This window comes from Nomascus leucogenys, chromosome 11 (assembly GCF_006542625.1).
Source record: "Nomascus leucogenys isolate Asia chromosome 11, Asia_NLE_v1, whole genome shotgun sequence".
In the NCBI taxonomy this organism is placed as follows: Eukaryota; Metazoa; Chordata; class Mammalia; order Primates; family Hylobatidae; genus Nomascus; species Nomascus leucogenys.
In genome coordinates this window covers 61,752,222-61,766,710 of record NC_044391.1, presented here as the reverse complement: position 1 = coordinate 61,766,710, position 14,489 = coordinate 61,752,222, and the positions used below count along the sequence as shown (strand labels likewise).

The window sequence follows — 14,489 nt, the reverse complement described above, 5'->3', positions numbered from 1 at the left end:
AGGTCACATTGTATTAGTCAAGAAATCACAGAAAATTAATTAAACTCCATGATTAAAGGTCTGTATTTTAGATAAGTAAAAATATTTTACCTGAGATAAGTTTGTTTAGACCAATTTAATCACTTGGTATTTTTCTGCAATTTTAATGAATGCTTGTTAAATCAAATCAAATACATGATCTGTCAGTATAAAATTACATAGGTAAACCACCGGTGGGATCATGGCACAGTTTCTTTTTATTTTTGTTTTTAAAGAAAGAGAAACAGTGTTCAGTCCATAATACAGAAGCCTCTATTACAAACATATGCAGCTCTAGGGAATAATAATAAAAACCAAACACAAGAATCCTGGCTATGTGGTATCTGTCTCCTATAAAGCTTCATCTTAGATTACCTACATATCCTGATAAAATTTCTGTGAGGTAGAGAAAAGCAAACACTAGTGTTCATTTTGTAAGTGGATATGCTAAAACAAAAAATTTAGTGTTTAGGTCATATCTAATATCATAGTTAAGGATGAAATCTAAGTTTCTATTAGAACTCTAATAAAGATTCGTATAAATAGATGTGTTTCTAGAATCCTGCTTGAGAAGCTGACTTTGAGAAAGCTCAATGTATGAGAACAGTTGTCAGATCTAAATTTGAATTCTGAATCTTGCAATTAGTCATACTAACTTAGATAAACTATTTAGTGTCTCTGAGTCTATTGCCCATTAATGAACATGAGCATAGGACTACCTATGTCAAAATGTTATTATGAGGATTAAATGAAATGAATGTGAAAATATTGAACACAGACCAGGTATTTTAGTGCTTTGGCCCGTTAATTTCAGAATTATCATTTTTTTATCTAATAAATCACATTAAATTACATGAAACTTTAAGAGATAGTTTACTTACGGCAGTCCCTGTGAGTTACTTGGCTTTTAAAAATAAAGACATTAGAACTCATAACTATATTTAGAAGTTAGGCCAAGGAACTAAGGTAAGCAGAAATGTAGAGAAGTGATATTAAGAGATCACAGTAGCATTTTAATGGAACTCTGTCATTCATTTAAAATCTTCTCTACACCATCTAAAACACTGAAGTTTGGCAAGTCCTAGTCAAATGAGCTCAGAGAGGCTACATTTTTTTTTATACGGGGAATAATAAAAGAAGAGCTATGATTAGAATCAGAACAACATTTTTCCTTAGTAATATAGGGGAGAAGGAAAAAATAATAGAGTATTTCCTGCACTAAAGGCTATTTAATTGCAGTTGGTATTTACCATAAAATATCCACTGACTTGGCCATTCAGTTATAAACGAGTTCGAGAGAGACACAAAATTATGAACCTCCTAAATCATGAAACGTGTTTAATCAAGCAAGAGTCTGCCTAGTTAAGATTCAGAATTTACATTAAAGTTTATAATCTAAACACGTCATTCCAATGGTCTCTAGTGACATTTTCAGTAGGTCCTATTTACCTCTTCCTCTATATTAATTATGTAAAATATTCTTAAACTTCGTATTTCCTCTTTTGATTTTTGACTGTCTTGATAGTGAAATACACATACATGCTTTTTAGATGAATCACTTACCTCAGAGCATTATTTTCAAACACATTCAACCATATATTAAAGTGGCACTGTATTTACAAATCTTTTAAAATTTCAAGTTCCTTCTATATACATACCAGCACCATCTGTTTTAATTCTGTTAGATGGTATACTGGGCTCTCCTCTACCCAGTGTATTGGTTGCTACCACGCGGAATTCATACTCCATCCATGGGATTAAGTCCACTGCTCTTGCTGCCTCCATATTTCCTTCAATAATTGGGGGATCTAAATAAAATAAACAGTAAATAGAGAATATAGGTTGATTAACTTATCACTTTTATAACTTCCATTTTTATTTTACTATTTCAGGGAGAATGGTATATATTACACTGGGCTGAAGTAAAAACTACAACTAGGAATGACAAAATGTTAAGTTCAAGGGAGTAAGAGAAGAGGTTTAATAAATAATAAACTTACAAAGAGTGATATGCATATGAATCACCTACGTAAGTAAGTTTGAGGCAGGGAGTCTGCAATTCTGCATGTCTAACAAGCCTCCAGGCTTGCTGCTAGTCCATGAACTGCACCTTGAATAGCAAGGAGCTGTATTCTGAAGGCACAATCTAAAAAGATTTCCTGAGATAAAGGTACGATTAGAGCAGCAAAATTTTATGTATTGCCACTGATACAGTCTATGGCTAGCAAATGATTTATAACTAGGGTAGAAAAGGTTAATGTTTATATCCTTTTTACTTGGTCTTGTAGATTTATACTCAAATCATTTGGACCAGTGATAATAAATGTCATAATAATTTTATTAAGATTTGTTAAGTATCCCTCAGAATTCATGCTACTAGATACTAATATAGATGAGATGATAAATTATGGGTGGAATGTGATCTTAGCTTGCTTATTTAATTGAGATATAATAAAACATGCAACCAAGGCACATCTGTGCATTATTAGAAGCTTGCCTCAAATATTTCCACATGTGTTTGTAATAACCTATTCATATAAATACCTGTACCTGTAGGCTTGTCTATGACTCAATATCTTACCATTTAGGGAAGTTTTCTCTGGCAATGTAGACCATGAATATGTAATTTTTAAAGATGACGTGTCCATCAACACAATAAATGCTAAGCACCCCAGCGTCCAGTTTCTACTTTTGGACAAATTCTTGCATGGCTCAGACTGTCTCATCTCACCCTGCCATAATTTTAACTCTGCTAGACACTACTTTTGCCATCTAATTTCTTATTTTGTTATGGATTTGTTCTGTAGATTTGACATATATTTTTGACTTTCTGATTAAAAGTTTCCCTTTACCTTCCCCTCTGTTTTGATTTATTAAGGATTTCTACCTCTTTATCTCCTATCTCTTTCACTCCTCCCTCACACCAAGTCAGAACCTGTTTGTTTTAATTAACATGCATAAGGACATTTTTCTAGGTAATTGAAAAAAGTAAAGTGAAGTTTAGGTTTGTGAAGGGCTGTTTATGGAGTGAAGTGATAACGCTGAGTAAGGTAGCCTTTTTGTTTGTTTGTTTGTTTTGAGACGGAGTCTCGCTCTGTCACCCAGGCTGGAGTGCAGTTGCGTGATCTCGGCTCACTGCAAGCTCTGCCTCCTGGGTTCACGCCATTCTCCTGTCTCAGCCTCCCGAGTAGCTGGGACTACAGGCACCCGCCACCACGCCCGGCTAATGTTTGTATTTGTAGTAGAGACGGGGTTTCACTGTGTTAGCCAGGATGGTCTCGATCTCCTGACCTCGTGATCCGCCCGCCTCGGCCTCCCAAAGTGCTGGGATTACAGGCGTGAGCCACCACGCCCGGCCAAGGTAGCCCTTTTTTACTGGACACTTTTCATTGATTTTAACTCCTTATAGAAAACAGGCTGTATTGGGTTAAATGGTGCCTTTCTCCACCCAAAAAATGTCCATGTCCAAATTACCAGAACCTGTAAATGTCATCTTACATGAAAAAAAAAAAAGGCTTGGCAGATCCTCAAATTAAGGTCGTAAGTGTTAAGAATCTTAGGGTTGGCACTTTGGGAGGCTGAGGCGGGCGGATCACGAGGTCAGGAGATCGAGACCACGGTGAAACCCCGTCTCTACTAAAAATACAAAAAATTAGCCAGGCATGGTGGCGGGCACCTGTAGTCCCAGCTACTCGGAGAGGCTGAGGCAGGAGAATGGCATGAACCCAGGAGGCGGAGCTTGCAGTGAGCTGAGATTGCGCCACTGCACTCCAGCCTGGGAGACAGAGTGAGACTCCGTCTCGGAAAAAAAAAAAAAAAAAAAAAAGAATCTTAGGATAGGATTATCCTAAATTATCTAGGTGGGCTCTAAATCCAAAGACAAATGTCCTTATAAAAGAAAGACACAGAGAAGAGTCACACCTAGAAGAGCAGAAGGCCATGAGACCACCAAGGTAGATATGAAAGTGATGTAGCCACAAGCCAAGGGACATGTGGAGCCACCAGAAGCTGAAAGAAGCAAGGAATGGAGACTTTGGAGAGGATGCAGCCCTGCCGCCACCTTGATTTTGGTCTCCAAACTGTGAGAGAGTAAATTTCTGTTGTTTTAGTCTAACAAGTTTATGTTAATTTGTTGGCAACCCTAGAAAACTAATACTGAACCTTAAAGGCAGAAGCTGATGGAGCTATTTGTGAGTTTATAATTATTGAGTTTGGCAGGGATTGGGGGGTGTACAGTACAAAAGTGTTTTAGGAGGCTTGAGGCAGTCTGACCTGCTTCCCTGCTTCCTAGTCTCAAAACTCCAGCACAATTTAAGGGTTTGAAGAATGGAAATGTTGGAAGCATTTTAAAGAATGAGGATATTGTGTTCTTACGGTAGTCAAGGCTACACTGGGGCTTTTCCAGAAAGCTGGGAGGTCAACAGGTAAGGGCAGGTATCTGCTAGGACAGACAAAGAAGAACCAGGTGGGTGTGTGGAGAAGCTGCAGTTGATTGACTGATTTTGAGTGCATGTAAAAAGTGTGAGGATCCAGTATGAAAATATCCCAAACAAATGGAAGACATTTTCATAAAGTAGAAGATCATAGTTGACCACCAAAAATACGTGAAGGAACGATGGTAGTAAGGCAAGAAAAGTCAACAGGAGTCATTTTATGCTAGATCTGGATTCCAGATGAGGAGCCAAGGCTTTGATTTTAATGAGTGAGATGAAGAAAGGAAGAAAAAGCAAACAGACTCAGAGTCGTGACCTCAAGCAGGTGGACCCTAGGAAGAAGCCCTTGGTCCAAAGATGCAAAAAACTCTCTCAAAGGGGGAAAACGAAGTGCAAGTTAAGGGGATGGAATTCCAGAATGGACATTCTGAATTATTAAGGAAGGAATTTGCTGTAAATATTTAAAAATAGTATTCCCACCAGGATTGCTAATAGCTTGACAACTCTTCTTTTTAGAACAAATCCAATTATTATTATTCCTGATAATTTATATTAACATCAGTACCTACGAGAATACAAATATCTAAAACAAACATGTTTTGGTAGATATAATATCCCCTCAATAAAACCATCTAAGTAGTAGGAATAATTTAGCAAAAACATGATTAACATCTATCATTTTTAAAAGAGGTACCAAGAATTAAAAGTGTCTCTTCTCTCTAAGCTGCTTTCACTTCTGCAAATCTGGGTGGCACTTCTGACCCCAACCACATCAGAAATACATAATTTAAAACACATTCTGTCTGTTTTCCCAGCTCTTATCTTGAGCTAAGTAGCCCATATTATCACTACAAATGGAACTCCAAGACTGGCTAGGTCCACGTCAGGCCCACACTCAATATATTTCTTCTGTCTCCCCCTTGTTTGTTCCTATCATTTGTGGCCATATATACATTTCTTCTATTTTTTATTCATGTTTTGAAACTCCTCAGGGCCTAGTAGGCCCAGCATGATGTTTTACAAATAGAAGTACTTAATACATTTTTGCTTAAAATATATATGTAATACAAATTCTAAAGTTTTTGTCTATTTGGGTAGACAATGTCTCAATGCAAGAAGCATAGTCTTGTCTATAGCAATCACTTTAGTGTCTTCTTCATCCTTGAATCAGGCAGGTAAGAGAAGGAGGGCACTCTTTTACCTTGCCCCACCACATAATATCCATCACTCCATGACTCTATATTGTCATGTATTCAGCCCATAAATTGTCCTGTCCTGTCTAAAGCAGATAGTACCACTCCATCTTCTTAAGGCCTCTTCCTTTCCCTTCAATTGTGAGTTGATTCTCATTTATCTCCTACTGCCGCTTTGTATGCTTTTTAAAAACATGGTTTTACTTTTTAAACACATTTTATATGTTTTATTGTGAGCCCTAAATGTCTTCATAAATGGACTTGTACCTAATGCAATCTTCTCTCCTATTCCTTAAGCCCTGGTAGGAACTATTGGATCCTTTTTTCTTCTCCTCTTTCTTCTTTTTTTACTGCTTCCAAAATCACCTATGCAGTTTGGGAGCAGAGGCCTGCTCCCTAAAGAAGTCAGCTTTGCTTTGGAAGCAGATTTATGCCTCAAGCCAAATGAAGAAGAGAAACAGGAACAGAGAGACTTTGTGTCCTTTTTCTTCAGCCAAGTTCCTTGCAACTTGTTTGTTATTCTTGGAGCCAGAAAGAGAGTAAAGTACTTTGCATAATGGAGGCAAATACTGGGGATGGATCAAGAGCAGACCTTGTTCTAGACCTGATTTTTAACCGGGTCAGTTCTGAGTCAGGCCATACAGTTAATCTCAGCAGTGAAAAATCAGATCTTAACAGTATAATGCCTATTAGAGGCATCTCTCTTTAAAAAAAAAAAACAACAACTAAACTTTGTGTATTAAATGGGTAGTTCTTTAAAAATTTGTTTTACTTTTAGTGTAAAATTTAAGCAAATAGATATAAAGCAGGAGACCTTAGTTCTTACTTTAGTACTTAGGCCAAAGTACTCAGTTTAGCAACCAGCTATAAGCAAGAATTCAAAGAACTATTTACAAATGCCTTGAGGCCCTAAGGCTTAGAATAAAAAGAAGTTTCTCACCATTCTTTAAGGAAAAGAGAATCAAGCCTCATGGGTATCATAAGACCAATAATTCATTGTGTTTTAGTTGCCTGGAAATCATGCTCGTGGTACCCTGCCTTTAGAGCACACTGATTAATTGTTTGAGCAGCTTTGGAAATAGCCAGAATGACTTCGGGACTAAAAAACAGATTCTGTCAAGAATAACTCCAGCCAATGTAAGCCCCTCCACTGTAGACTTTTACAAGTTACCTGAGTGAGTCCTGGTATTTCTTTAAGATCTGAACACAAGCAGAATCTTTGATATCCCCCATTTCAATCTAAAACCCAAATATTTGAAAGTACGCAGAAAAAACCTACTCACTCAGAGATTCTAAATAAAAATTCAGGTGTCTGTTTGAGACTGGAAATGAGCATTTAAAGGCTTCTCACTGGTTCTAGCGCACCTACTTAGTCTTATGTTACAGGTCCTAGACCCAACCCATAGATCGCCTGGCAGGACTCTGGAAGAAGCCATAGGTTAGGCAAATTTCCATGAAGCAAAAGTAAAGCAAGCTGTGCTCTGGCATCTCAGAAGGTGTGAATCCTTGATCATTCTCTAAGGGAAATACGAATGTAGCCTCATAAAAATCTAGAAATTCATGTTTTAAATGAGAACTACAAAAACTGAAGAAACAGAAAGGCAAAAAAAAAAAAAAAAAAGGATACTGTCCTACAATAAACCTAGGGAGTTTTCATTTTTAAAAAGATAATACTGGGTAAAGATACGGCAGAAGAGATACTCAAATACTGCTGATGGGAATAAAAACTGGTTCTACTTTACTGCAGAGCGATTATATAATATAGCTCATGGGTTTTGGCTGTTTATACTCAACAATTTAATTTACAAATATATATTTTAGGGAAATAATCTAAAGTATAGAGAAACATTTATGTGCAAAGATGTTAACTGCAGAAAAATTTTAATAATCAACTCAGTCTCACACAAGACAGAAATTTAAATATAAACATATTTTCTTCTTCATGTTGGATAATCTATTCCAGGTTCTCTTAACTATTTCTGATAGCATGGTTACTATGCCTCTTCATGTTCTGGCCAACATCCTCTTACACACACACACACCATCACTAACAATATTCTATAATTTGTCCTCTGAAAGCAGCAGCATAGAATCAAACACAATTTTCTAACAACGACCTGAGCATCTTGTAGAACTCCAGGAACAGCATCAAGCTGTCTGCTGTCCATCCGCTAAAAACAGTCCAAGAGAAGTAAAATTTACAATAGGTTGCCTTAAAAGTACATAGTCTATTTCTTCATCTCATTATTCTAAATTTAATCTTTGGAACACTGAAAGTTGGTATCTTTGAAACATATTTATTTCATATCTTAAGTATTTACCTTCATGAAGCTGAATTTAATCCTGTACCTTTGTTTCCTAGTGGTCACACCATAAATAAAAACCATATGATTTTTATTTCTGTATTTGTTGCAGAAAGTATTTTTCACTTCCACTTAGGACGCAGTCACAAGAGAACTTCACTAGTACACTAACAAAAAGAACACATAGATAATCTATAAACCATTATCTTTCAAAGCCCATTAGAGAGCTGAGTTTGTGAAGACACAATGGACTAAAATTCATCATTGGTAGAACAGTGATGAAAGAAGGATGTAGTCACAGATGTTAGCAAGAAGAAAACAGTTTAACTTCTAAGAGATATTTACAGACAAAATATAGGCTGGTATGGCTGTTTAAAAACATGCGGAGATCAAAGAACAAGGAGAATCTATGGTAATTTGACAATTATTTTTCACAGGCCTTCATCATGTGTACTCAAGAAAGTTTTGGGGCAGAACAAAAGAGCCAAAAAAGACTTCCCTTTGGGGCACCGATACCACAAACATGAGATAGTGGCAAGAGTGCTGAGAGAGATCTGCTTCCCCTGTGAGGGACAGGTGCTTTGGACCTGTTGAAATCTAAGGGAAGAGAAGGAGAACTGAGTAAAAAGCCTGAGCACTCTGGGCTTTAGACTGATTATCAGCAGCAGGTATCTGGGCAGAAGCAGGGGAGCTGAAAGAGTCCTCTGTGGGGTCCAACGTAGAAGAGTCTGCCGAAATCTGATAGCAGGACAGGAAAACCTCCAGACACTCAGATATGTAGGAAGGTCTGATCATACATTCAAATTACTTTAAGCCTGTGCTAAACTGAATCTAACAACAATGCTCAGATCATCTCAACTACAAATCTGATTGACTCAGTCCCTAAAGCAATGACATGCACTTTCCCAGACATCAATTAATATTCACTTTAGTAATCACTGACTGTTCTCCTATACACAATGTTTGGAATTGAGCAAAAAGTTATCAGACACATGAGCAAACAAATATGACCCACTGTCAAGAAATAAAAAAAAAATCAACAGAGCTAGACTTTAAGGTGGTCTAGATGTTTAAATCATCTGATAGGGTTTTAGCATAACTATGTTAAGTAAGTAAAAATGTCAAGTGGAAAACATGCACAACTTGTATAAACAAATAGGAAATTCCCATGGAATATTATGTGAACAATATTAAAAGCAGCCAAATGCTAGAAATAAAAATTCCTGAACACAATAAAGCAGTAGGTCAAAAGTATTTTAATGGGATTATTCGCAGACCAAATCCAGCAAAATAAATTATCTATGTAAGCAAGAGAGAAAATTCGCCATTATCCATACAGAAACACAGACACACAGATAAGCAGACACACACACACACACACACACACACACAGTCCATTATCTGTGGAACAACATCAAACAATCTAACATACGTGTCAAGGGAAACCAAGAAGAGAGAGTAGAGCAGAGGAAATATGTGAAGAGGTAATGAATGGCTAAGAATTTTCAAAAGTTGAAGAAAATATCAACCCAAGAATACAAGAAGCCAAGCTCCATTAGGATAAATGCATTTTATCAAGCTGAAAAGCAAATAAAGAAATCTTGAAGGAGTCACATAAAAGGGACATATCAAGTACAGGGAATTATGATTAAAACAATAACTGACTTCTCACCTGAAACAATGGAGACAAAAGACAACAGAACAATGTTTTTAAAGTGATCAAAGTAAAATGAAGAACAATTTGGATTTTGTATGAAATAAAAATAACACTTAATGATGAAATTAGACATTTTCTGATAGAAAAAATGTAAAAACTTTTGAGTGCAACAACCTGAACAATTAGAAATGCTGTAAGTTTCTTAGTAGTGCAAATTATACCAAATAAAAAAACAGTTTTACAGAAAGGAATGAGGAACCCAGATATAATAAATACACTGGTAAATATAGAGGGATTTTGAGACACTTTTCAGCAAATAGAATAGAAAACAATCTTCTCAGCCTGAAAAAGGCATCTAAGATGACATATTCAAAGCAGTGAAAAAGAAAAGAAAAACAAAAACTGTCAACCAGGAATATCATCCCAAGCAAATATATTTTAAAACCAAAGGCAAAATGCACTCCTTAATAAACAAAAACTGAGAGAAACTGTTACTAAAAGATTTATCTTACAAAAAAAAATTAAAGTTCTTCAAGTTGAAAGTAGTTGATCCCAAACAGCAATTTGAATAAACTCCCCCAAAATAATGAGCATTGGTAAAGGTAATTTTGTAATTATAAAAGATGGTATAAATACTTATTTTTTCTTCTATCTTCTCTTATTTAAAAGCAATTGTAGAAAACTATATATGTATGTATATATATTCACACATATGTTGTGCATTTATATATGCATTATATATATAATTGTGTTTTTGGATCTATAATATATTGAAATGTAATATATTTGATACTAGCTGCACAAAGGGGACAGGTTAGGAGCAAAGTTGTGAAGAAATGACATCAGATGGTGATACATAGTTTGTATATTTGTCCACTCTAAATCTCATGTTGAAATTTGATCCCCAATGTTGGAGGTGGGGCCTAATAAGAGGAGTTTGGGTCATGGGGGTGGATTCCCAATGAATGACTTTGTGCCTTTCTTCCAATAATGAGTGAGTTCTTGCTTTATTAGTTCATGCAAGAACTGATTGTTACAAAGAGCCTAGCACCTTGCTTCTCTCTTTGTTGCTCCCTCTCTCACCATGTGACAAGCCACTTTGCTTTCACCATGAATGAAAGCTTCCTGAAGCCCTCACAAGAAGCAGATGCTGGCGCCATGATTCTTGTATAGCCTGCAGAAGTGTGAGCCAAATAAATCTCTTTCCTTTCAAAATCACCTGGCCTCAGATATTTCTTTATAGCAATGCAAAATAGACTTAGACAGATGATAACTCAAATCAACATGAACAAGTGAGGAGGATTAGAAGTAGTAAATATAAAAGATATAACAGACAAATTAACAAAGTATAATATAAACAAACATATATTGGTTTAATAGGCAAACAATTACAGAAAGTGATAATATAAGATTATTGAGTTTGTGACCTATATAGATGTAATATATCTATTTATATATATTTCACTGAGTATGAAAGTGTTTCCCCTAGATAGCTTTATTTAGATAGCTTTATTTCATCTTCCTCTTTTGTGTGTGAGTAATATATTTAATCCTTTTGTCTGTGAGTAATATATTTAATAATATATTACTAAATATTAATAGCATATATTATATGCTATTATAGCAATATATAACTATATTACTATATATGGCATATAGCATATAATAAAATATGCTATAATAGCATATAATAAAATATGCTATAATAGCATATAATAAAATATGCTATAATAGCATATATAACAAAATGTTAATATACAGTACTATAGTAATATATATTACTATAATACTATATATGCTATTAATATATAGTAATATAATATATGGTATATATAGTACTGTAATAGCACAAAAGAGGAAGAAGGAAATAGAACTATCTAGTAGAAACACTTTCATATTCACTGAAATTTAAGCTAATAAAATTATAAAACCTATTCTGATAAGTTCAAATGTATCTGGTAAGCCCTAGAGTATTCATTAAGTATGTACGTGTTTGAATATACACATGTATAGTGAATATAAACTTCCCTTCAGAGCAGGATTATACACACACACACACACACACACACACACACACACACAGTGAATATCATCAAAGGAATTATAATGTTACACTAGAAAATGCTCACTTCTTCCAAAAGAAAGCAGTGAACAAGGAAAAGAGGAACAAAAATAGTAAAATATTTAGAAAGCAAAAATACAATGCAGCTATAATTCAACTGTATCAATAATAACATTAAATGTTAATGGATTAAATAATTCAATCAAAAGGCAGAGACTATCAAACTGGATGAAAAATCCAACTATATGTGGCCAACAGAAAACATACTTTAGATTCAAAGACCCAAATTCAATGAAAGTAGAAGAATTGGAAAAGATACATAATGGAAATAGGAACTTTCAGAAAGCAGCAGTGGCTATTACTAATATCAGAAGTACCCTATTTACTTATTTATTTATTATACTGTAAGTTCTAGGGTACATGTGCACAACGTGCAGGTTTGTTACATATGTATACATGTGCCATGTTGGTTTGCTGCACCCATTAGCTCGTCATTTACATTAGGTATATCTCCTAATGCTATCCTCCCCCCTCCCCCCACTCCAAGACAGGCCCAGGTGTGTGATGTTCCCCACCCTGTGTCCAAGTGTTCTCATTATTCTTTTCCCACCTATGAGTGAGAACATGAGAAGTGCCCTATTTAAAACACATCTCCTACCTCCCCGTTCCTCTTTTCTGTTGTTTCTCTCTAGCATTCATCACCATATGATTTACTATATATTTTAATTCTGTATTGGCATCTCTTCTACTATAATATAAGCTCCTTGAAGACAGGTTTTGTTGTTGTTATTTTGTTCACTGCTGCTCAGCTATACATACTGCATCTAGAATAGGTTCTGGCACACAGTGGGGACTCAATAAACATGTTTAATGAATTAGCACTGTGGGCCCTGATCTAGGTGCTAGAGATACAACAGTGAATAAAACAGTTTTTACCTTCATGGAACTTACTTTCTAGTGGATATTTTAAAATAAGAAGCATATTTAAATTGAGCTACATAGTAAGCATACATAAATAATGAAAATGATTGCAATTAGTATTTCTTTTTTCAGGGCCAAACCAAATTTAAACCACTTATTTATTTTAATGTGGCTAGATTTCTAATAGTTTCATTATTATCATACTTTTCCATTCTCTTCAGAAAAGTAGAAACTGCCCATGCTTTTTTTTAAAAAAAATTTTATTATTATACTTTAGGTTTTAGGGTACATGTGCACAATGTGCAGGTTTGTTACGTATGTATCCATGTGCCATGTTGGTTTGCTGCACCCATTAACTCGTCATTTAGAATTAGGTATATCTCCTAATGCTGTCCCTCCCCCCTCTCCCCACCCCACAACAGTCCCCGGAGTGTGATGTTCCCCTTCCTGTGTCCATGAGTTCTCATTGTTCAATTCCCACCTATGAGTGAGAAGATGTGGTGTTTGGTTTTTTGTCCTTGCGATAGTTTACTGAGAATGATGTTTTCCACTTTCATCCATGTCCCTACAAAGGACATGAACTCATCATTTTTTATGGCTGCATAGTATTCCATGGTGTATATGTGCCACATTTTCTTAATCCAGTCTATTGTTGTTGGACATTTGGGTTGGTTCCAAGTCTTTGCTATTGTGAATAGTGCCGCAATAAACATACGTGTGCATGTGTCTTTATAGCAGCATGATTTATAGTCCTTTGGGTATATACCCACTAATGGGATGGCTGGGTCAAATGGTATTTCTAGTTCTAGATCCCTGAGGAATCGCCACACTGACTTCCACAATGGTTGAACTAGTTTACAGTCCCACCAACACTGTAAAAGTGTTCCTATTTCTCCACATCCTCTCCAGCACCTGTTGCTTCCTGACTTTTTAATGATGGCCATTCTAACTGGTGTGAGATGGTATCTCATTGTGGTTTTGATTTTCATTTCTCTGATGGCCAGTGATGATGAGCATTTTTTCATGTGTTTTTTGGCTGCATTAATGTCTTCTTTTGAGAAGTGTCTGTTCATGTCCTTCGCCCACTTTTTGATGGGGTTTTTTGTTTTTTTCTTATAAATTTGTTTGAGTTCATTGTAGATTCTGGATATTAGCCCTTTGTCAGATGAGTAGGTTTCAGAAATTTTCTCCCATTCTGTAGGTTGCCTGTTCACTCTGATGGTAGTTTCTTTTGCTGTGCAGAAGCTCTTTAGTTTAATTAGATCCCATTTGTCAATTTTGGCTTTTGTTGCCATTGCTTTTGGTGTTTTAGACATGAAGTCCTTGCCCACGCCTATGTCGTGAATGGTGTTGCCTAGGTTTTCTTCTAGGGTTTGTATGGTTTTAGGTCTAACATTTAAGTCTTTAATCCATCTTGATTTAATTTTTGTATAAGTTGTAAGGAAGGGATCCAGTTTCAGCTTTCTACATATGGCTAGCCAGTTTTCCCAGCACCATTTATTAAATAGGGAATCCTTTCCCCATTGCTTGTTTTTGTCAGGTTTGTCAAAGATCAGATAGAAACTGCCCATGCTTTAGGTTTATAAAGTATCTAAAAGGTTTTTAAAATTATTTTTCAGAAGGTCTGATTTTGTCAAGAATATTTACAGATAATTCTTAAAACAATAAGCATAATGTAATGGAAATATTTCACCTGTTTCTAATTTATTGCAACTTTTTACACTTAGGTGGGGAATCATCTGATATTAAAATATATCCTAAATCCTTGCAACAGACCTCCAGTTTATATTTGATTTATTTCCCTGGAGGGAGAGAAATATCAAATAGAAGTAAATTTAAATTAAAACATCTTAGTGAGCAATACAAATATTAGCATTTGGGAAATGGGATTTCCATTATGTT

The 14,489-nt window shown here is 35.5% G+C and overlaps 1 protein-coding gene across 7 annotated transcripts in view; it reads right to left on the bottom strand.

Moving 5' to 3' along the window:
- Positions 1 to 14,489, bottom strand: part of CNTN1 (contactin 1) — a 390,240-nt gene that overhangs the window by 80,435 nt on the left and 295,316 nt on the right. For all 7 annotated transcript variants that reach the window (XM_030822637.1, XM_030822635.1, XM_030822633.1 and 4 more), the window contains one exon: positions 1,677 to 1,826. In XM_030822637.1, the coding sequence (XP_030678497.1) occupies positions 1,677 to 1,826 (150 nt within the window). The remainder of the gene's footprint in view (positions 1 to 1,676; positions 1,827 to 14,489) is intronic.